Source organism: Periplaneta americana, chromosome 9 (genome assembly GCF_040183065.1).
Source record: "Periplaneta americana isolate PAMFEO1 chromosome 9, P.americana_PAMFEO1_priV1, whole genome shotgun sequence".
NCBI classification, from domain to species: domain Eukaryota; kingdom Metazoa; phylum Arthropoda; class Insecta; order Blattodea; family Blattidae; genus Periplaneta; species Periplaneta americana.
In genome coordinates this window covers 90299877-90326222 of record NC_091125.1, presented here as the reverse complement: position 1 = coordinate 90326222, position 26346 = coordinate 90299877, and the positions used below count along the sequence as shown (strand labels likewise).

At 33.9% G+C, this 26346-nt stretch overlaps 1 protein-coding gene across 2 annotated transcripts in view; it reads right to left on the bottom strand.

The window, feature by feature from the left end:
• Positions 1–6866: 6866 nt before the first annotated feature.
• LOC138706225 (fatty acyl-CoA reductase wat-like) overlaps positions 6867–26346 on the bottom strand; it is a 335996-nt gene continuing 316516 nt past the window's right edge. For both annotated transcript variants that reach the window (XM_069835267.1, XM_069835268.1), the window contains 3 exons: positions 18291–18539; positions 16649–16906; positions 6867–10395 (listed from right to left, as the gene is read on the bottom strand). In XM_069835267.1, the coding sequence (XP_069691368.1) occupies positions 10317–10395; positions 16649–16906; positions 18291–18539 (586 nt within the window). In that variant the 3' untranslated portion in view covers positions 6867–10316. The remainder of the gene's footprint in view (positions 10396–16648; positions 16907–18290; positions 18540–26346) is intronic.

The window sequence follows — 26346 nt, the reverse complement described above, 5'->3', positions numbered from 1 at the left end:
GTTCATTTTTTGCTACTAATAAATAATTCTCCATCTGGATCAGAGGACCTCAAGTACATTCAACTCTATTGTTTCTGTAGTGCTTATTAAAGTACAAAGTGTAACACGCGTGCTCAATGAGACTTTATGTATTTATACCGCTTACAATCCTTGCGTTATAGCTAAAATGACATAATTAAAATCCAGATATTATCATATTAATGCAAAAATAAATTAACACTGTAGTCACAGCGCAGAGCAATGGCAAGCGCTTCACATATCTCTACACCTCTGGAGCGTTGTACGAGTAAACAACACGTAACTATAAACCTCGTGTCTATCATCTGGCCGGATCAGATGACAGCTCCTCCACTAGTATTAAAATTAATACGATGAGTAAATTCCGGAATACGTTGCTCTGAACAACTCTCAAGCTGTACATTTTAGAGAAGAAACATTATAATAATATTTTGACGGAATCAGTGTTTCATAATATCGTGAAAACTACATCATACATCTAAATACAGTAGTTTTCTTGACATGGGCCATCAAAAATGGATCTAAATTTTTTTTAACACTTTAAGGTGACACTCCACTAAAAATGACAACTTTTCTCTTAATAACTTTTTCAACTAAATTTTGAGAGCATGTTTACTATGTAAAGAAGTAACAAAATTCAAACTTTTAACTTTCGATTTTTAATTTCTTTTCTATTTGCTTAGCATTTTGAAACACAAGTTTTAGTAGAAGATTTCAATTTTTAAGCTTCCTTTGTTATGGTTATATTCACAAGACATCGAGAAATATTTTTATGCATTCATTTTATTAAATATCTTATTTATTCAATTTCAAATATATTTTTGAAAATTTGAATATGTTATTTTTCCATAATTCATGAAAAAAATTAATATAATAAACTAGTAGCATTTCTTACAAAATAAATGCATGCATAAAAAGTTGGTATTGAAACAAGAAAAATAAACGTACGAAAAATATATTTGAAAGTAAAATGAATATACATCTTGATTACACAACTTTGAACACTACCTCAAATTGGAAAACGTATTATGTGCCTTTCACGTGTTACATTTCATGTTACCTTGTTAGCATGTTTCGGCCTGCTATTGGCCATCATCAGGCCAAGACCAGCAACAACCAGTTCTGATGATGGCCAATAGCAGGCCGAAATATATTAAGAAGGTAACATAAAATTTAACACGTGAAGGACACATAATACGTTTTCTAAAATGAATATTTATGTAACACACACCTATTAAAATTCTCCTCCACTATAGTCAAATAGTAACTTCAGGAAGCCAACTTTAAAACGAAAAGTTACTAGATTTGTAATAAAAAAATATATAAAAGAAGAATTCCTTGACGAAAAAATAATGTTGACAGCTCTTTAAATGCCACCCCCCTTACAGTCATAATTTTAAAAATTACACATATTTGTAATCAGAATTGAACTAAATACATTTGGGGTATGAAAATATACATTCTAAAGAAGTGAAATGGGCAATGAAATTTTTTTGAACAATTTTCATGATTTTAAGTGGATACTCCTCTTAAAGGAACAAAATGTAAACAACATTTAATTTGCTTTACTGCAGCGATTCATCACTGTAAACAAATGCATAACGCCTTTTTTCATCATATATAAATGCTCGAATAACAAGGCCGTAAGATGCAGTTTATCCGGGATTCAATAGCAAGGTAGGGATAGGCCTATAGGACATCTATACATAACGAAGTCGAATAATTATTATGCTCAGCGATGGAATATCCAATATACACAATAAAAACTTACTGTTTACATTACGCGCGTGTTATTAGTCTTCTGTATGCAATGGCCGAGGCTTATTGTATCGAGGATTGGGAAGGTTTAGGAAGAGTTTGGTGAAAGTAGATACTTATTATTAGTAAGAATCGGATAAAGTGGCTATATCAGGATAGCCATCCTTGGTCCGTGCGTTTTTTTACAAACATGAACTAGTCGCGTGTCCACCAGCCGACAGTAGTGACGACGTATATTCAGTTCCTACTGGTTGTACTGTCCATTCATTGATGTTTTGGTTAGGGGATGGGGAGCACTCTTCCCAGAAGGTAGAATTTTATCTAGTAAAAGGGGGTAGTGTTTATTTAGTGTGAAGCAAGTCAAGGCTCTAACCTATACAAATGCACAGCCTATCCTGATACAGCTACTTTAGCCGAACCTTACTTATTAGAAACATTCGCAACCATAGGTATGCAGATATATCTTTGAAAGTGTCTTTAGGAAAAGGACAAGTATATGAAGGATTCTCCGGTGGAATCATTCGGAATGCTCTCCTATTTAGTCGCTCTCGGTAGCGTAGTTGGTATAGCGCTGGCCTTCTATGCTCGAGGGGTCGATCCCGGCCGAGGTCGATGGCATTTAAGTGTGTTTAAATGCGACAGGCTCATGTCAGTAGATTTACTGGCATGTAAAAGAACTCCTGCGGGATAAAATTCCGGCACACTAGCGACGCTGATATAACCTCTGCAGTTGCAAGTGTCGTTAAATAAACCATAATTTAATTTAATTTAACCCTCCTATTTTTCCAATCAAAGTCCACCAAGGAATATAATGAAGAAATTGATGCTACCGTTTTCAAGGATTGGTTCATCAATAAACTGTTACCAAATATTCCGCAAAACAGTACTATAATTGGGGGGCTGGGTGCAGGAAGGGCATTTTAGAGGTTGTGCCCTTTTTGAGTAAAACGCTTTATTGTGTTCTCTGATCTGTTAAGCATATGATCACCAAGTTGTAGTTCAATACTGTGACCATAGAGGACAGGAGTAGCCAAAATGTAAAGGCGTGCATAGGTAATATTATTACGGTTTGAATTTTCAACATAAATTTTCTCCAAACTTGCATTTGAGAGAAGTGCCTTTCTTGCACCCAACCCCTCAACTATGGATAATGTAAAATATCACTCCATAGAAGTAAATAAAGCAGCTACATTTTCAACCGAAAAGCTACAGATGCAAACTTGGTTGCAAGAACATAATATCGAGTTCAATCCGAAAGTAGTTTTATACGAACTTGTGAAATCAAACAAAGACAGTGTAAAAAAGTATGAAATAAATACAATCGTGGAACTCTATGGACATGCAGTGGTGCGTCAGCCACCGTATCATTTCCAGTTTAATGCGATCGACCTCATCTGGGGTCAAGTAAAGAATTATGTCGCTAAACCTAATTTATTATTCAAATCTAGTTCGTTGAAGAATTTATTTAGCGCAGCATTGGCAAATATAACGACGGAAAATTGGAAAGATGCATGTGATCAGGGACGTCGCTAGGAGGGTGCGAAAGGGTGCGCAAGCACCCCATAAAAATCGGAGCACCCCTTTCCGCACCCCAAAGGGCAATTTAGTAAAAAAAAACTAGGCATAAATTATTTTGAAGAACAAAAACAAACAAACAATTTCTTGGATGTGAAAAAACTACGTCCCTTAGTGTATCGTTATGGATGTGATGAACAATAATAATAATATAATAATAATAATAATAATAATAATAATAATAATAATAAACAGATGTATAGCATGCGCGCAAGTGCATGGGAGAACATTTTGGATTTTTTATGTACCACATTTTTACAGCTCGCACCCCATTTTTAAATCTCGCACCCCATCCGCACCCCTCTTGCTCTGATCCTGGCGACGTCACTGCATGTGATCATGTAAAGAAAGAAGAATTTTATTAGGAGCATGATGGTTTGATGGAAGATGTCATCGACAAGTTCGTTATTAACTTAGAGGACTCAGAAAATGAAAGTGAAGGCGAATACGACGGGGCCAATTATTGTGGGAAAGACCATGCCGCCACTGTATCTGCAGATGAAATGGAAGGGATCGTCCTGTTTTCGCAAAGTCCCTGAATGAAAGAGAAGGAGTGAATATTTTCTTTCTCTCTGTAAAAATTATTGCCAAATAAAACCTTATGGACTTTAATAGAATGCGTTTGACTCTAAAGAAGACAGCAACAGTACAACGTGATGTCGTGACTAGAATCCAAGCCCTCGCATACCGATAAGACAACATATCACAAACACATTCACGTCTGAGTATTTCTTACAAAGTTAATGTTATTCAGCGCCTTGGAAACTGCGCAAATATTGGAAAGTTTAAGGTAATATTTCTTTTTTTTTCTTCTTCCTTTTTTTTTCTTTCTCTTTATTTCTATATTTATTCCTTTATTTATTTATTTATTTATTTATTTATTTATTTGTGTATCTCTTTATTTCATAGACAGATATATTATAGAAATAAAATTAATTTCTATTAACGTTGTATGAGATTCACTTTTTTCAATGAAGTAACAACTCTTCAATATCCATTCTCGTATGATCGATTTTTAACTGTCCATAATATTCCTGGCTTTTCATGCTGTACCTAACCATGATGCTCGCCGATTGCAGGGTACTTGCTCCGTGTGTTATATCTAAGTAGGTAGACATTGGCTTTCTCCTATATCGACGGAGCAGTATATTAGCAAAGCTTGTACTAACTAGACTGTTAATTTTCTTGTATACACATAAACATTCGTTGGTAGTTCTATCAGAATAAGGAAACTGACCCATAAATGTGGCGGGAAAACAGTATTACAGCAATGTAATTTCCTAAAAATAATCCATGAACAGCATTTTTCATCGTTTGGCAGATTCGGCATGAAGACAATGAAAAGGACGTCTATATCTTCAGAATATAAGAATGGGACATCAATACCAATTTAAAAGTCCACAAATTTATATGTTTGTTTTCCCCTTATATTCTGCTGGACTCAAAGATTTGAACTTCCATGTACCAACACTATGCAAGATGGAATATGCACATCTGACAAAACCAGAGCCCGTGGATACCAAAGGACTCTGGACAAAACTATTGAACAGCGCTTTGAATATCTGATTTGGGCCGATTTGGCTTACACTAATATATTTGACACAAATTATTTTTCAGGTTTGAAGTCATTAGAGCAGTGGAAATAAATTTAATTTTTTTATTGTTTTTCATTTCGAGACGAACTCAATATTTAAATATCTTTCCGTGATCTGGAATTAAACGAAATATTTTCAAATAACATTAAGGAAATAAGGAGAAATGTCTGCATAATTCTTTCGTGATCTGGAAATAAACAAAGTATTTTCCAATTACATTAAGTGAGGGTAAGAGGAGAAATTCCTGCATAATTCTTTCGTGATCTGGAATTAAACAAAGTATTTTCTAATAACATTAAGTGAGGAAAAGAGAAGAAATGCCTGCATAATTTTTTCATGATCTGGAATTAAACAAAATATTTTCGAATAACATTAAGTGAGGAAATGAGGGGAAATGCCTGGAAACTTCTTTCGTGATTTGGAATTAAAGTATTTTCGAATAACATTAAGTGAGGAAATGAGGAGAAATGCCTGCATAATTTATTTTGAATGTCAGTGTTAATAAAAACATTTGAGTCGTATTCATATTACATTAATATTTCATGTTCTTTACAAGATGCACGAAAGTTCTACCAACAAAATACGTGTGGAAATAAATGGGCACAAGGCAAGTATTTTTAACAGCAAATCGTATCACCTTTTAGCCTTGAAGAGTTGCAATTACAGACTTTGATTTGTTGTTAAAAATAATTATTTTGACCTCAGCTATTGCTAAACGAAGTTTGTCTAATTTTTTTGCACTCTACGTGAGTTTGTCATACTCAAATAACAGAAAAGAAATATATTTCTCAAGATTAACCCCAGAATTTAAATCTTAAATTACACGATAAATCAGATTATTTATTCACTCACTGATTTCATCTTCAGAGAATTAAATTACTTCACACTAAACGCAACTTAAATGCTACAACGCATCTCAAGTACCTGAAAATATCATTCTGATCAGTGTTCTTCGTCCCACCTTCTCCTTCAATTTTCATACATGGAGTTGTAATTTTATTTCTTTCGGAAAAATGTTCCGGACAATTCCTCCGACACATGTAGTCATAACTACAGAATCTTCACCTCAGAGATTTCATTTCTTCCTCGAGGAAGTTATCTTAAAGATTTTACCGTCTTATACAATCTATCACACTCGCTGGCTTTAAACTCGATAACCTGGAAACCAACTCGTATCACATATAACTTACATTTATTTAAAGGAATACGTTATGATTCATTTATCTACATTATATTTTGAATTAAAAGTGGTTCTTTTTTTCAATACGGAAAACAAGAATAAAATGTATCTTCTTTCCGAGTAAACATATATTATAACGGAAGTTGGTTGTTGCTCCATTCGAAATTTGTGAAAATAAAACTACCGGTAAATTATTAATTTCTCATAGTTTAAGTTCTAATTGTTACAACCACATGATTTTTTTGCTTATTATATTGCCTTTATACTCTTCAAATATATGCTATAAGTTCTGATACATTGTTTTACTTATTGAAAAAAAAATAATTAAGTTTTCATTAATGATCAAAATACATTCATATATATTGGCACAATTCCCTCATTTCTTACATTTCGGATGACAAAGAAATTTTAACTTCATAGACGTAGAAGTAGTAGAGGTATTCTTTCCAGAAACAATGGAGTTTATTTAAATATTATGGTCTTGGAACATATTTGAATCTTTTAGTACTTAAAAAACTTTTTTTTTCATATAACGAAATGTACGTCAGAATAAGTTTTATATAATTCAATAAATGTGATAGGGAAGCATTATTATGCATGTGGTAAGATAACCTAACATTTTCGTAAGCCTAGCTCAAATAGTTTTTCTACAAAGTGTCTATAATATCTTGAAAATAATAGGTTCCGAAAACAGCGTTTTAAAATTAAATGTATATTTTTTTGTCATTAAGGTAAAACGATTTGAATAAGCACATTATATTTATTGAATACATATGTTCTAGAAATATACATATATACAGGGTAGAAGTGAATTAACCTTGCAGACTGAAAGACACGATAGGGTACACGTCAATGAGTAGAAAACCTATATTATGTTTTGTAATTAAATGCATGCTTAATTAGAAAATTAAGTTTGAATTTTCAGTAGTTCGGTAACATTGCCGCTAATACACTCTTCTCCTGCTACAGATGTAAGAGATCAACGAATTGTGTTCTCTGGCGTTAAGATGCAACCAACTCGCATCGAGCAGTAGTTTTAAATCAGACGTTTTTAAAATTACATTTACACGAAAAAAGACCACACTATTGAAATACGCCAGAAGGATAAATTATTCTTTATTAGATTTCCTATCGACATGGATAAAAATCACGATCCGACTCGCATTAGTTACCGAATAAGAGGTTTTTAATATTTGAGAAAAAACCCATATGATATTATAATTTTATGTTACATACAACATGAACTATTCGGTCTGAAAATCTGCAAGGCTATTTCACTTTCACTTGCTTATTCCGTAATATTCCTATTCCGTGATACGTCTTTTTCACTGAATGTCACAGGATTGGGTATTTAGCTAGGAAGTTCACCGATGTCTCAAAAGTGAGCGAAAGATGCACTCTTTCGAGAAAGATGTCTGTCGCTATAGTCGAATGGCAAAGCTATGACTGACATTCAATTTTAAAAAAAGTATCACGGGATTAAGGATACAGTATGTATATATATATATATATATATATATATATATATATGTGTGCACTTATTATTATTATTATTATTATTATTATTATTATTATTATTATTATTATTATTATTGGGGCGGCCAGGTAGCTCAGTTGGTAGAGCAGCTGGCTACGGACTGGAAGATCCGGGGTTCGATTCCAGGTGGTAACAGGATTTTTTCTCGTTGCCAAACTTTCAGAACGGCCCCGACGTTCGCTCAGCCTCCTATAAAATTGAGTACCGGGTTTTTCCCGGGGGTAAAAGGCGGTTAGAGCGTGGTGCCGACCACACCACCTCGTTCTAGTGCCGAGGTCATGGAAAGCATGGGGCTCTACCTCCATGCCCCCCAAGTGCCTTCATGGCATGTTACGGGGATACCTTTACCTTTTACCTTTTTATTATTATTGGGTTATTTTACGACGCTGTATCAATATCTAAAGTTATTTAGCGTCTGAATGAAATGAAGGTGATAATGCCGATGAAATAAGTCCAGGGTCCAGCACCAAAAGTTACCCAGTATTTGCTCCTATTGCGTTGAGGGAAAACCCTGGAAAAAACCTCAACCAGGTAACTTGCCCCGACCGGGATTCGAACCCGTGCCACCTGGTTTCGCGGTCAGAGGTATGCATGTATGTATCTATTTATGTATGCATGCATGTATGTATGTATATATGTATGTATGTATGTATCTATTTATGTATGCATGTATGTATGTATGTATGTATGTATGTAAAATTGTAATATATTAACTTTTGAGCAAAGATCACATTAGGAACGAAATTATTGGAGAAAAAATTTATGTTCAGAATTCAATTTAAGATATCATAAAAAAAACAATTGGAATAAAACGGACACACTAAAAATATGACAGATGTAAGGATACCAAAAAGAATACTGGACTGAATACAACATAGAAGAAGAAAATAGGATGACCACCTGTTACTTGAACAGAGAACATCAACACAACAATGGGAGAATTGAAAATTAACTAAAATTTCTGGATAGACAGACAGGAATGGATGGAGAAATATTTAAAAATTCTGCGTTTTTGTAATCATTGGTTCCGAAAAAAAATGTACATATTCTAAACCCGAAAAAATATATAATTATTTATTATACTCCAATTTTACAGAGAACCCAATTTTACCTGAGATAGGTATGTTAGGGTTATAAATATATAATAATAATAACAATAATAATAATAATAATAATAATAATAATAATAATAATATATTGATTAATGAATTCTCCTATTGAATTAATCTTACGTTTCAATTATGGAATTAATACAATTTTACAAATCTATAAATTCAGCAAATCTCTACAACGTTTTGTAATTTATACGCATGAATGAATGAAATGCAATGAGATGAAATTAAATACTAAAATACAATCTTACAGTATATTTCAATTAACAAGTTTCATTAAATGTATATTATATTAGAACCTAAGCAAATAACTAATCCTAATATTTACTAGAATGTAGTTTAAATTACTGTGGGTTGAGATCTCTGAAGACGTTACACAGTTTTCCGTTAAACAATGTTGTTACAAGCAGCTTCTAAATTTTATACAACACATTTATCGGAATCTATTTTAGATTATTATCCTAATTTATTTCTGTCAACTGTTAATTTAAATATTTATAGCAAAATATATAAGAAAAAAACTATTGAAAAAAATAATAGTAATTCAGTGGATATATACAAATTTTATCATGAGTTCAGATTGCAACTTTTGTGAACGTAATTTACATATCTCATAAAGTCTTGATGACAGCATTTATTTCGGAACACTTGTATTGGTGAGGAGTACTTAGTGTCGCACCTGTCTAATCGACAAACTAGTTCAAGACGTTGCAGTTCAAATTTGTGGTGACACTCAAATAACAAATGTTGGACTGTTTGCAGGGAGTCATCACATGCACAAATATTTCCACCTTCTGTTTCTATCTTGAACCTTTCGAAATAGCTACCAAACTTGCTATGTCCAGATAAGAACTGAGTAGAAACAAAGTTTGGTTGCATAAATTTAGAATTTACTCTATCGTAAATCGTAGGGAAGTATAATTCCCTAATTAAAGCTCCCTTTGTGCTGCGAACCCAGTAATCATTCCATTGATTAATTACCCGTTCTTTTAAACGCTTCTTCACATAAGTCATAGGGCATTTTGTGTACATATATTCCAGATCCGAAGCGGCAGCCTGTTTCGCCAACACATCAGCACGCTCGTTTCCAAAAATATATAATTAATGTTCAAATAAAAAAAATCATTTTTCTCCCCATTAAACGACAAACTCCTCTTGAATGGTAGTTCAAGAAAACAAATTTTTACCAGGAATATCATTGGTAATATGAAACAGATCTGAAAGATTACGGCATTTGAAAACGTAGCCTATATGAAGAAACGTGATATTGATTTTTATGTTGTCACCAATGTTTCATGTCATTATTAATGAACTCTGTGTGAATGAACTGCTGTTTGTTAACTAGGTTACAAGGCAAAAATAATTACTACACAATTTCTATTTCTACATAACTCATTTTAAATACACAGTTGTCGCAGTACATTGAATTGACGTACCGGTATCTATCAGCAGCGAGAAATCAGTATGAAATTTTATTCCAGGCAGACGCTTGATAAACTTAAAGCATGAAACTGACATGTTGTCCTTCAGATATTAATCTGTTAATGATACATACTGTATAATATCCAAAATAAAAGTGAAACAAGTATTATCTTCAAAATCAAATCCGCAATGTAGAGCCTGAAAAAGAAAGAGAGAAAATCTATGATCATTAGTGTAAAAGTATTTTATATTATGAAGATATTAGATTGATCACAACACAATGGAAGTATAGCTGTTATAATGTAATTGGAAATATGATTCGCACAGGACTTTTGTTATTTCTAATAAAAAATGAATTAATTGAAAAATTGGTTATTCATAAAATATAGGTATCTATCTTTCCACACGTATACAGACTTATTTTCTAATTTAAGTTATCTACTAGGCAGGAGAAATAATGAATGTATTGAAAAAATTAGAGTCTTTTTCTAACGTTCTTTCATGAAATTATAAAAATTTTATGAGGCAACTGTAATATTTGTTCCTGACTACTTTTATCATTGTTTCTTCAGTGACAAAGGCAACAACATAAGAATTCTTAAACATGTACTGTCATACTCTGAAGAGTTTAATGCTGAGAGGAATGCGGTTCCGACTAGTCTAGCGCGGTACTGGAGTGGGAGGGAACAGTGACAGCGCCAGTCTGGAAGGAAGTACAATCATACTGAAAACATTCGCCCAATTTACGAGAGCAGTATGCCTATTAGTTTTCTAACGTATTTTTGGCGAGATAGAGATACAACCATTCGTACTTACGTGTCTAGAGAAGGAATGTATTGTAGAAAATTTTATTTATATATATATATATATATATATATATATATTTATTTATTTATTTATTTATTTATTTATTTATTTATTTACTTACTTATTTACTTATTTATTTATTTACTTATTTATTTATTCTGGTGAAGTTAAGGCCATCACACCACCAGAAATAGAAATACAATAACATAAATAAAAAGAAAAATCATAATAAAACTACAATAATATAAATGAAAAGGAGAATCATATTATAAAATTTAGTGATTAGTAGAATTGAATTAAATTTGTAAAGTAATCAATTTAAATATACTGTACCGCAGAACTCACTTGAGAAGTAAAACTACTTGATTTGTACGATGAAAGAGTAATGGAACGGAGAAAAATTCTCTCCGGCGCCGGGATTTGAACCCGGGTTTTCAGCTCTACGTGCTGAAGCTTTATCCACTACGCCACACCGGATACAACCCCGGCGTCGGACAGAATTGTCTCTGGTTGAGTTCCAACTCTTGATTTGTATTTTAAAATATCGCCAACAAATGATTTTCACATGGCATTATAGGAATCTGTTTTTCACGCTACCAATCACGCATATTCTAAAATTCCAATAGAATATAACCAAAAACTTTTCCACAGCATGTTTCCTTAAAAATAACTTGTAACGGTGAAATATTTAATATGAGTAATTCATATAATATTAACATAGCTAACATCAGGGATTGTTTGAGCAAAAATTGCAAAATATATTTTGTTCGAGATCGTGCGTATTTGCTTGGTTTCCGCACAAAACTAATCCGCGGAAAGTGTAAAATTCCACATTCAGTATTCCCAACCTAACACACATAACAATTTCCCTCTTCTTACCGGTTAAGTGACATATTGATTTTATTGCTTTAGGCTTTTAGCATATTATTTTTAGAGACGTTGAATATAGTAATAATTATAAATTGGAAACTTACCACTGCAATTTCACCTAAATTGCACTGTTAATTATTGTTTTTAAATATTTGCAAAAATCATTACATAACCTTGCCGTTTGTTTTAAGTTCACATTTATAGACTGGGGAAAAAACAGACGTATATCACGGCCTGCTGGAGTATAGTAAACACAGAAAACATTTTAAAGCAACAATGTAGAAGATAGATATTTTTGTTTTATAAATTTTCCGTCATTGAACAGAAACCAAGATGGAGATTTCATTGCAACTAATTAGAAATTCGTCTTTCAGGTATGTAATAAACGATCTTCGCACAAAATAATGTACGATACAGGAGCGGTATGTTTTCTTTCAATTCTCGGAAATTAAAAAAGCTCAACTACGTTTCGCTTTTTCAAACTTTTCCTCGAACATGAAAACTTCAACATACCGCTCTTGTAACGCATATTACTATAATATATTAATAACAAAACCATATAGGCCTAGGTAAACAATATGTATATGAAATATTCACACACTACTACAAACTGAAGACTGCATATTTTTGGACCATTAATACTTTCCACTCCGCTCGGCTCGCCTTGTCTATAGCAACAAAAGAATCTACCTGTAACCCCCCCGCACCGATGGCAATAATACCTCAGGTCCCAGCGCTAAACTCATCGGAGGAAGACAGTACTTTTTGCTACTGAACGTTCTTATAATTCATATAGAGAACTTTGAAGGACAAGTTACAAAATTAACAAAATAATTTTATTAGAGTATTCGTTTTACGTGTTAAGTCCCATTCACAATGAAAAGTAATCACAAATGCAAAGAATATTAACTTGCAACATGAACATAACACATAAATTACCACTCACAATGAAATCGCGAATGGCATTAACTAAACTACAACATTCAAGCTCTTTTCTCATAAATATGTCCGAGATTATGTATGTATGTATGTATGTATGTATGTATGTATGTATGTATGTATGTATGTATGTATGTATGTATGTATGTATGTATGTATGTATGTATGTATGTATGTATGTATGTATGTATGTATGTATGTATGTATGTATGTAATGCCTACCCACTTCACTTACGTGATTCGGGTTCCGCATATAGGTATAGATGGCAGCATTGTGACCCATTTTCAATTTGTATACCATTTCAGGGGGCCACGTTGTGCATGATGTGAATCTGTGAAGAGTTATGTCGTGTACTAGGATGAGTGATGTGTAAATGCTCGTGTAAGTGAAGTGTAGGGAATGGATGAAAATTATGATGAAGGTGAAAAAGGGAAAAGGGGAAATCCGGTGTCAGCACATAGCCTACTCCTGTCGAATAGCACCCGGGGCAGCCAGGCTTAACATCCCATTGAATGAGTTGGTAAAATGTATATTTCCGCGAACTTCATAACTGACAATACAGCAGTATAAACTGCATTACGTCCGGAATCTGGACATGACTACATGACTATTTGGCAGCGCATCCCTTCGAGTCGGAATTTATACATTACTAGTTTTTAAAACGTATTCTCTGCAGAGAAGAAGAATATATATTTATGAATTTATATCAAATACCAAACTACAAAGCTATCAGTTTTCCAGGTAAGAGTGTCAATAACATCACAGATGTTCACGGACAATGTTCTAAGCATTTGATTAATAATTTACAAATTGCATTATTTTCAAATTGCGCTCTCCGATATCCAAATGTCTTCAATGCCAGTCAACACGAACATGAATGTCCTGATGACATATACAGGGACATCATTTTATTTTTACTAACATTTTTAATATTAACTTGCCTATACTTCTGGATCAACGCCGTTTGTTACCCACTTCCACGACTGGAGTTCGATGATACTGGCGTAAAATACAAACAAATCACATTACTAGGTATAGGAAGGAAGAAAAGTAGTTCATCCATTTACGTAAACTAGGAAATATTCCGCTTTTGAGTTTGATCATTTTCATTGGGTTTTTATTTAATCATAATACAGTACAGTATTAACAATGAGTGTTTTTACTCACGAACTAAGCTGTCCATGTGGACGTATTCATTATGTACTGTATATTATACTGTCTACAGCAAATTAGCGTACACTATAAAGAATGAAGTTAAATTGAAAAACAATCATAATATGGATATTTAAAAACATTTTTGAAAATGGTAGCCGTTCATTTCGATACAGGTTTCAGTTCTAATGTGCATATTATCGCACTATAGACTATTGTACCTAATCCCAATTACCAGTTTCGTCCTTCGTACTAGTAACTCATGTTGAAATAATTCTGTACCTACTCTATAAAAGATTACCTTACGTACTGTAAATTCAATTTTCACTTCTGCCCGATCCGAAAAGATAAAATTACTCAGACATGCTATCTACTATCTGTCCAAGTGGTTTTGTCGTAGGGTCGTAAAAAGGAAGGAAATCACTTGACAGTTAATTACTTAACGAGGCCCTTTCATTTAAGTTATTTTAAAAGGTTGTATAATATTACATAGACGTCCAATTCCTAACAGAAATTAATGTTCTCAGAAAAGAGCTAAAACAACCCAGCCACTAACTGGCGAATAAAAGCTGGTGGGGGAAACCGGGATACGACGTAGGCAAATGGACGACAGTAGACTACCTGTGCGAAAATGATTAATATTGAAGGCTCTTTCGTCACTGGAAAACGCGAACATATTTTTGGAACGTACTGTTTACTATGACCGTAAGGCTACTATGACTGTATATGCGATCTTGGATCTGTGTGGAGGACGGTTGAACTTTATTAGTAGAAGGGGTGGGAGTGAAGTACATTCAAAAACTCAGGTACAATAAAAATTGAAGTAAAAATAAAATGATGTCTCTGTATAAGATTTATCATTAACATGTTATGAAATGGTAATATATAAAAGAGAACAACCACAAGGTTCGCCACTGTCGAAAATGAAAAATTACAGTTTATACATTTGACAAAGCTGAAATAATAAACCTTAGGAACGTAGCAATATCTTCTGAGTTCATAGAATCTGAAAATTCTATGAGGATGGTGAGTACTTCGTGTGTAGGACTATCTGAATACCACAAAAAATAATGCTCTCCGTTTTTAAAGCACGGAAGAACTATTCAAATGTACAAGCAATTTACTAGCAACTAGCCATGCCCATGCGCTTCGTTGCACTTGCTACAAACAAATATATTTTTCTCAGAATGGCTCAGTAACTCATGGTACGAAAATAAGTAAATATTTTTAATAACAACTTATAATCAACTTCCATTAGAATTCATAGTTTTACCAAATTCCCGGAGTTTTAAGAAATGTTTAAGAAAAAATTTTTGGGCAAGATTATTTGTTTTAATTCTGGGATGGTTTATTTATTTAATGGTATCAAACGTTTTCATTTCTTCTTTATTTTCTTTCTTCAATTTTTGTCTTGTTGTATGTTTTTCACAGACTGTAGCTAATGATTTGTTTTATGTTGGACCCCTACAATACAGTATATTGTATAGTCCCTGAATATGAGTCGTACTTGTTCGGGCATACTCAATAAATTAAAAGAAAAGAGCGTTAAATGAATATCTTCCACTTGTTGTATCAGGCCACCCTAAAAAATTTTGCTTGTTGGAAACATCTTTAAAGCAACTTTTGTTATGTAATATTATCCTAAAACATCAGTAATAAGCAAAATATTTCGATTTATTTACTTCAATCCCGTTATAACCCTCCACCTATATATCCTAAACTCTAATTACGATTCAGCTATTATTGCGTGAAAAGGTAGCAAACATACAAACAAAAACGTCAAAAATGCGAGTTTTGGTTTCAGGACAGTTTATTAGCGTATATATGCTAACACTAAATATTTTTTTAAATCTAAAATTACTAGAAAAATTCATGTTACAGTTATTATTCGGATAGATAATATTAGTATAAGTTTGGAGTCCCGCGTCGTAGCTTAATGGTGTAAGATATTATGCCGACATTTCTCGTTTCGGAATATGCCATGGTTCGAGTCCTCGTGGGGAAGGAATTTTCTCATGAAATGTCGCCCAGTGTAGGCTATGGAAATGATGTCCAGAGATGAATTTGGAAAACTAGACAGGCATATAAATCTGATTTCGGAAACGAACCGCAACGACTGAGGAATCATGCTAATCACATGATACCTCCGTTCTCGTTGAGTGATCGTTCACCTCTGCTGAGATGTGTACACGCGATGCCAGCAGTCAGCTGGTCAGCCTTAACTCTTCATGAGCTGACGCGCTACGAGTTGCTAATTGCTATTTATGGTTTAGGAAAGAAAATTAAAAAAATTAGTACCTACTTCATGAATTTCTAGAAAAGAAGAGCCGACAAGAGAAACTATAAAAATAGACAGATACAAACTATAAGATCAGAGAAATTAAAGTTGTTTGTCATATTTAAATAAACGACACTAAAACGGAATATCTTATTTTATAATTCGGACACATACAAAACGGGAATGAGTTTAAATGCGGACACCACACGGGAAGAACACCCAAAAAAGAAAGTAACAAATAAAGAAATAATGTCGATAGAAGTAAAAATCGAAAATAGGCAGATATGAAACGTTATAAAAATATCCAAATAATACATCTTCCTTGACGGAGTTCGAACCAATGCACGTATCTAATGAAAATCTCGGTTAAAGATGACATGTAGTTTAAATTATGCCAAGTATACCTTCTCAATTTAGTCTTTGCTTGTGGCACAGTTGACAAGTCATCCTTGATGAGATGCACTCTGGCTCCGATTGTGAAGTTCATCAAAAATTTGTTCCAGTCAACGTCCTTGAAATCGAAATAAAAGATGCTTTTGTCATCTTCGTCAAGTTTATTATGTAGCTCCAAAACGTTATTATTAGTAAAATTCCATTCTCTAAGCCCGAAGTGAGCCAATGATTCATTGAAGAGATACGCTTTCTTGTAAAGTTTAACAAACCTGAAACAAACATTTGTAAATGTGTAATTAAACAGAGAAATAAAATTGTAATGATGTGAGATGAGATTACTTTTAAATGTAATTAAAGTTGCAATGTATAACCTTCATTTTGCTCTATCCCAAGTAACATCGTCTTTGCTTACCCAGCTTTATTATTTGTCAGGGAGGGTGTTAAAATGTCTGCCAAGTCACTCGTGTTAATAAAATTAATTTGGAAAATTATGGAACAACTTTTTCCTAATTCCGTATTTTTTAAAACAACCATACTTTGGATAATACCATCTTCTTCTAATCACTTTTTGCCAGATGGAACACAACTAAATATTTGTCGCACCACAAGTGATCAGTGAGGCATCTATTGGCTAACACTGGAATACACAAAAATATCTCAATGTCCTAAGCATTATGCAATGGCCAATGTTAACATTTGGATCGGAGACATATAAGTAATCACTTTTGCATCTATTAAAAATCAATGATCAATGAATATGACCATTTATTACCACTTTACAGAAAGTTTCGTAAACTCAATTCTTTTACTAAATTTGGTAGTAATGTGCAATTCATGTTGATTTTCAGATAAGTCAGTAATCAAATACTGTAACTAATGTCTTTTAATTTTCAATCTTATGACCTATCATTATAACAAGTACTTACACTTGCAAAAGATATTACTTACAATAGTTAAATTTGATAGGATCTTTCGGATCTTTCGACAATAGATACTCGAACACGTTTGTACGGAGCCGTCACATGAATTACCTTTTTTTTTGTTATTTTTCCGTTACTAGCAAATTGTGACTGATAAGATATTGATAAAACTGTGTCAGAATCAGCAAAGGATTTTGCCATAATTAATATACATAAGAACCAATATTTTTCTCATAAATTAAGGTAAATGCGTTTTTAAAAGGGTAAAACTCGATACTCATTACTTAAAAATGAAAAAGTATTATTTTTATCTAACTCATTAAGATATTCCAGCACACATTTTATATGGCTTCTACCTAAAAGCTCTAATAGTCATGAATATTGGTTTCTTGCACAGATTTTCATTTTGATTATTAGAATATGCAGGGCATATTGTTATTGAAGAGGTGAGAATAAGATAGTCCAAAGCCACAATTTTAACAATAGTTTTTTGTGCGAGTTTGTTTCTTACACGTATGGTGAAGCTACTAGTAAAATACTGTGAAAAATACTCAATAAATGACGTAAGTATACGCCGAAGAATTTATGATATCGCACCTAATAGTATTGGACTCTATACCTTTAATACGCTGTTCTGTAAAACTTTTGTCTGTCTGGCTTAGGGCTATATCATCCTTACTTATTCACTTACTTCATTCTCAAAAGAAAGAGCTGTAATATTATTAGAACTTACTTGGGTTTTTTTCCAGTCAAGAAAAGAATTCCATCCACTATGGCAGCGGGGAGAAAATGCATAGTCGCAGTAATGAACAGGTGCAAGAAGCGATTGCTAACAGTCCATCCATAAGGATACCAAACAGTTTTAATGGATGGAGCCGTTTCACGGATCGCAGACATTGCCTTAATAAGATCGCTCCAATATACACGGTTCTGAAGTACAGACACATAATTGTACACTCGGATATCATCTCCAGACTGTGGCCTGTAACAATCGTATCTCATGAAAATATTAAATGTACTGGATCCTGTGGTGCTTTACATTCTTTGGTTGCAACAATAATTATTGTAATTAATGAACACAACACTACAGCTAAATGGAAACTTCTGAATATCATGTCTCACACTCTCAAACACATAACATAGTATAACGTGTACAGAGTGTGAAATACACTAATTTATGACATTGATGTAAACGTTCGCCAATGCAGTCTTCCAAAAATGTATTATTACGAAATAATTACTTCAGAATAAGATCTTTTTTTCTTCCTCCTGGAAGAGGGCCAGTAGGCAAACACCGCAGTGTTAGGCTTATTGTGCTAAATCGTTATTTGCGATGATTTTAAGTCTTTAAGACCTCTCTTGAAGCAAGTCATTCACTGCTTGGTACCACTATATCGATTCGCCAATGACATCCAGTTCTGACGGATCTGCGTGAAAGGAATATGCCGCCTCCTCAGAACGATGGTATCTGTTCGCAATTCGTTTGTATTCTGCATCCTTTTGACCAGAAGGCCGCGCCATTGTAGATTCCGCGACTCACCAAGGCGTCATCTATCCGAGGGAGCTACACTCTCTGGTCTGCCGTAGTCTACCCCTGAAGTCCCTACAGCTTCCTGGGATTTGTGCAGCTCTCCAAGACAGATGACGCCTGTAAGCGAATCCCGGAACCACTTATACTACGATCCTCTAGTCGACCTATAACTATTAAAATGATATATGAAATTATGCTAATGAAGGCGAAGCGACGCTGAGATTCATCGCCAAAAGTTACTGAGCAATTCTGCTTCAAGTGGTTGAGGGAAAACCTTGAATTTGAACCCGAACCCACTCGTTCATGTTCAGGCAGGCTAACCGTTACTCCACAGCGGTGGACTGAATAGGGTCTTCTGTTTTAGTCACTTGTATGTTGTCTTGAATAAATGTTTAAAAACAAGCTACAAATAAAATATTCAGTTTTATCGAAATATGTTTCTACCAGTAGGCCTAATCTGTGGCACTCAATCGTGGCGACCGATATGAAAACGCAAATGACGTCTCCAACTCATCGTCATACCACACTCTAGTATATACAGTCACGAACCTCAATACATAGTAAATATGCATCCAGAGATAGTTGCTAACCACTAGGATCGCTACTATTGCCTCATCACAGAGAATGCGAAATAATATCTGCTTAGTCTATTGTTCCTAGCACCCTCATAACCTCAAACTTCGTGACTGTATAATATACCAAACTGTGGTACTACTGTGCGCAGCTTACTCGCCCATTGCAGCATTCCAATGTTTAGTGTAAACGAAGGGACAGTGGCGTGCTAGGATTATGAAAAGGAATTCTTCTACTGAACTGACGAACTTGCAAATGAGATTAATATATTTAGACTAATATACAAGGTGAAGTAATGCCATTAATTTCACGGGGCTATTCTTTGAGATATTTCAAACAAGATTTAAATATATTTTTTCTCTTTTTGCTTCCTTGTCGAGATATTTTTTTTTTATGTGAAACATTTCAGAGTGTGTTTCGGGAAAGCCATTGTTTAAATTCCCAATATGCTCAGTCAATTTAAGAGTGTAGTGTATTATGATAATAACTTATTGAGAGAATTTCAGTTTTGTCCTTTAATTGTGCAGAAATTTTATTTAAACAAATGTAACTTTTCGTTCTGAAAAGGAATTTTAAAATGTAATGTAATTATAGACGTCAACAACTCTCCTATATTTGCATATCACGGCTCTTTGAACTTCGAAGTGGCTCTTGTATACTGGTCCACTGCGGCATTTTACAGTAGAACGACTGTCACCATAACTACCAGAGACAATTAAAGAACCCGTGACTGAATCCCGCGTGATCCTGCCTACCCCATAGTTGAATTGACTCTGATCACAGTTCCAAACATACTACAGTTGTATTTTTTGTTCACTCTTGCAATAAGATCATCAACGTCAGTAGGCCTAACACGTAGGCACGTTGGATTCTTTCTTCTTCGTTTCTGATTCGCGTTCGTCTGGAGCATAGCTATATGGTGCGACTTTATTCCAAAATCAATTTTGAAATTATCAATGAAATATATTGAAGCTTTAAGGTTCAAAAGTTGTATTTTTTTGCTGATTCATTTGCCCAATGTTAAAATTTCCAATAATGTATGCTATGCCGTCAAACTTGGCTATTGTTCGTTGTTTGATGACATTTACTTGTTGTGTGCAGTTTCCCTTGACCACGCTTACACCTTATCGTTTCTCTGCCACATATTCCAACACCAATTTAATATTACTTCTCGTTTTCAGTTTGGGATACCGGTTCATTGGTTTCTCGTATGTGTTGCATCCTTGGTATGATAGTAATCAAAATTTTGTCTAAGTTTTCTCATCGAATATTGTGACGACACTAGACATTTTACTCATTTTTTGGAGGTGAAAGTTCATATTCACTCAGGCTGCTAGCTTCTCCTCCCGTCGAACTGCAGCTATCCCCACTGCATTCAATGCACTGCTTATCGTTATCATAACTGCGATCTAACGTTACCATAATTTTACTCTCTAAGAGGTTTTCATGTTTCTTCATAATCAAGGACGCATGAAAACATGCGAATAACTCATCTTTCACACCAACACCATTTTCTTTGTTCACCTCACGTCGTATTTTCAGTTCAACCAATCACAAAACATTAATTGGATTGATTGCTACTCGTCGAACGAGTGCCTCATTACATACACAGACAACAAGACTAGCGTTAACACCACCGGCACAATTTCGACTGGCGCAAGGGACTACGCGAAAGCGTGATGTAATGGAACCCTCTAGTGCGTAACTGCGAAGGTTTAGAGGCAAACGAATGTCACCACTGAAAGCAGGGGCACGTATATGACCATCAAATGCATTCTGGTACGATTCTGTTTGTTCGAACCGGTGGGTGTTCCTTTTCAGTATATGAAGCAACAGAGCAGATGCCTAGTAACGCATTATAGGACATGGAAACTCAGGTACATACCTTAAGAAAAATACTGTATACTAGTTCTGTTGATCGATCAAAATATTTAATCGATTAACTACCGGTATTTGAATTTAATCGATAGATTAATCGAGTTTTGATGGATTTGAAAAAATGTTTTAAAATACTGTAATACACAATAAATGTTGTTCAATTTAACTTGTATTCTGTGATAAGCATAAGTATTAAATGTTGTATATCTGTATATATTGTGCTGTTATATTACAAAACAACTATTTTAATTAAAGAGTCCACTGCAAGAATGATGGATATCACTTTCTTGTCGAAAATGAACCAAGACTGTCAATGCATAGCTTAAGACATATAGAATGTACAGCTGTCAAAAGAAAAAGTGGCCGCTCTCCTGGAACAAAGTTCCCTTCGGGTATCTTCGCTACAATTCGGAGACAGGCGATGTTACATGTTGTTGGACCACGTTGCCTGATATCTACAGTTATAATTGAAGTATTCTGTGTGTTGTCGATAGCATAATGGTAGCGTTCAGGCCTCTTATTCATGAGGTCCTGCGTTCGACTACAACCTCGTGCTTTTTATGTTCTTTTTTGTTCTGTTTTTGAGAGAGACAAACTATACATAATGGCTCCTTTTTCTTTTACGATTATTTTAGTAATCAACATCAGGTTCATTAATATATTATGCCATGACTTTATCATTATGATATTGTGGCTGCAAATGGAAAAAAAAAAAAAAGATTTTATTCTCAATAAAAATATCTTTCGTGGCATAAACAAAACAAATTTACTGGCGTCGGCCTTAAAACATTCAAACAATTAAGCGTTCAAAAAACAAAACAAAAAGCCATAATTCAATATTTAGTCTATCTTCCTCTTATCTCGATCATCTTGCAGTCGAGTGGGCATGGAATTGACTAGTCTATGCAAATAGCGACTGTTCTTAGACACGATATTCCAGGCATTCTGAACATACATACATAAGTGTTCTGTCCATGGGCAGGTCTTTCATTGCAAACCCAGCAATCTCCAATCTTTCCTATTTTCTGCCTTCCTCTTAGTCTCCGCATATGATCCACATATCCTAATGTCGTCTATTATTATTTTCAACCAGAGACCCAACCAGTTACTTTTTATCTTTCTAATCAGTTTCAGCATCTTTCTTTCTTCACTCACTTTTTCAAACACAATTTTATTTCTTATTCTATCTGTCCACTTCACACGCACCGTTCTTCTCCACATCCACATTTCAAATGCTTCAATTCGTTTCTCTTCATTTCGTCGTAATGTCCATGTTCCTTCCCCATACAATGCCACACTCCACACAAAGCACTTCACTAGTCTCTTCCTTAGTTCTTTTTCCAGAGGTCCGCAGAAGATGCTTCTTCTTCTATTTAAAGCTTCCTTTGTTCATGTTTGCAGTTTTTCTTGGGAAGGATAGGCCTAAATGCGGTAACATCCCGTTGCTTTCCGCACACCACTATCTCTTTCGCATCTTATTAAATTCCAGGGGGCCCAAGCGTGGAGATGAGGAGAGTGGATTTGACTAATTGGGCCCTCCGGACTTCACCGAAAGTCAGGGCAAGGGTTAAATATTAATTCTATCAGGATGTTTGACCCTATCAGAGATCGGGAAATCTCAATTAGCCTTTGCCCCCCGCATCCTGGACTAGCTTCTACGAATCATCAGAAAATCTTAGAGTGTGATTGGGCCAATTTTTCCGAAAATGTTTCCACACTTTTGCCCTCGTAGCTCAGCGGACGAACGTCGGAATTTAGATGTCAACGTCTCAGGTTCAATTCCTCGTTACTCCTTTTCATTTTATTGTGGTTCAAGATAGTATAATGTAATAATACAAAAAGAAAAACTAATAGCAGTATTATGCAACTGGATTTTTCCAAACCTAATATTAAATTTATGTTATTTATATCGCTAAAGAACGATTACAATATAAATAACTTGAATATTATTTATGCAGTATCACTAAAGAACGATAACACAATATAAATGATAAATATCGGTTTGTTTAATTAATATAAGATATTATATAATACGTGTTTAATTATCTAAATAAAGTAACCTATTATACAAAGAAAGATGTTTATTTGTGTTATAATAATTACCTACATAAAATACAGATTATTTATATTGCGAAAGAACAATAACAATATAAATAACTTGAATATTATTTTATAATGCTAATGAAGGAAAACAGAATATAGGGTAAATGATAACTTGAATATTATTTATATCGCTAAAGAACGATAACAATATAAAAAACGTGAATATTATTCATATCGGAATTTCACAGATTTATTACAGATGTATTTAAGAAATTGTAGAAGAATAGTAATTAGTAAGAGTGTCCTATTTATTCTTCTTGGAGCCAAATTTGTAACTTTTAAAAGTGTGGTTACTATGTTGAAGTGTATGTGTTGCAACGGATGCTTGATTTGTTATGTATGCGAGTCAGTTATGGGATGCTTGATGTCGTCGCAATGTCGTAATTATAGTTTGATTGTGTTTGTGTGACTATTGTGTATTAATTTATGATGTATGGTATGGAAAGCTGCATATTTGTGTTATAGAAGTGTTACGTATGTGTGTTGTTAATGTTTTTGTATGTTTCAAATTGATAAGTGATATTTGTTTTGCAATCGCAATGCCTGATTTACGGATTGTTTATGTTTTGTTTACATCGCGTAAGCTAATTTAATTTTCTTTTCCATTTCTCTTTATGCTTATCTGTTTTGTGTATAAAACTATAGCCCTAACATACATATGTAAAATAGGGCTAACCCCCACTGGAGATACAATAATAATAATACTAATAATAATAATAATTATTATTATTATTATTATTATTATTATTATTATTATTATTATTATTATTATTCATATCGGTATAAAACGATAACAGAATACAAATGATGACTTGAATTTTATTCATATCCCTAAAGAACGATAACAAAATATAAATAACGTGATATCCATCAAGAACGATAACTGGATATAAATGATAATTTGAATATCATTTACATCGCTAAAGAACGATTAAAAAATGAAATGAAAACTTGAAGAAGGCGCGAATCCACAACCTTTGAATTATTAAACAAGCACTCTACCGCTGGTCTGCGAGGAGCAGATATGGAACACTTCCATAGTTCCGGAACTGCTTGTACAAGCACATGCATCGTGTAACATCGCCGCGACCCGAAGTGGACTTTGAAAATATTCGCTGTTCACGAGTGCGGCCACTTTTTTTTTTTTTTGACAGCTGTACATAGACAGTTATATGGCATTAACACTGATAGTCGTTGTCCAGTAATGATCGGAAAATCTCGGTTAAGCTTTGAGCGCTAAGCATTTCAAACTTTCAATTGCTTCTCCTGCAAAATGTATTCCAAATGACATCCATCATTCTTGCAGTGGACTCTTCAAATATTTACTTACATATTTATTATGAGGCTTGTAATTTATTGTGTCAATTTCTCCGGGAATTTTTGAGACAGATATAAATAACAAAAAGTATGAACACTCACCTATGTAGTTAATACTGCATTCACATACTCCGAATTAAGTGCCGCTCTGCGTTTGGTAACAATGTTTCCTGCATCACTAAACACGAAAAAAACTTTTTTTTTTGCCAAGCACTTTTCCACGATCGTTCAATTTAAATCCAAACGTTTCACCGTGTTTACCTCTTAAATTCTCGTATGACTTTCTGGTTTTTACACTTTTCACAGATCACAGAAAACTGATATTTTCTCTTTATCAAACAGAACTCACAACCTTCATATACAAACTCAGTACAGAAACTGCAACTGTAAAAGTACAGTGGTTGAAACAGAAGACTGGCTCCTATTGTAATCGAATTACCAGATTTTAGAAAGAGAAGAAAATATAGTTACGTTCTCACTTACACACAGTGTAGACATGTTTATTTTATAAGGGATGAAGGGGACGAATTCCAGAAAAGTATGTATTTCATACGCTAGGAAGATGAGCTGACAAAGGGTGGACGTTTTCTTGGAAAACCATAACACTTTTAATAAATGTTTCGCATTATGCTTCAATTTTCAATAGAGGTAGACTAGGTCACTGTCCTCATATCTCCATCTCTTTCTGTAGTGTTCATGCAAAGATTTTCCCTACGCTACCTGCCTTGCGGTTACAAAATAACAGTACTATTGTGCTTTTAAGTACGCAATTTCCGAGATAGGAATATTGTCGGAATTTTTAGTATGAATTTTTATTAACAAAATAATAATAAATATCAACTGCAAGTTATTAATTGAAGAGACCACTGCAAGAATGATGGATGTCACTTTCTTGTCGAAAATGAACCAAGACTGTCAATGCACAGCTTAAGACATATAGAATGTACATACAGAGTTATATGGTATTAACACTGATAGTCATTGTCCAGTAATGATCGGAAAATCGCAGTTAAGATTTTAGCGCTAAGCATTTCAAACTTTCAATTGCTTCTCCTGCAAAATGTATTCCAAATCACATCCATCATTCTTGCAGTGGACTCTTCAATTTTAATCGACTCGATTACTCGATTAAATATTTTTGATCGATTAATCTTACTACAGAAGTTGGTCGATTAATCTATTAAATCCCACAACACTTCTGTATACCAATAAAATTGTTAGCGCATTGTATAGAGCGGTAAGGCCATTGGTGTAGCTCGGATTGCATAGCGTTTGAATGCTAATTCAGGGCTGCGTTCGGACGTGCGTTCCATTTCCTCTTACAAGCAAACATTCTGATGGGGGCAGATAAAGAAGTTAATTTTTTTTTCTTCTACCATGTTAATAA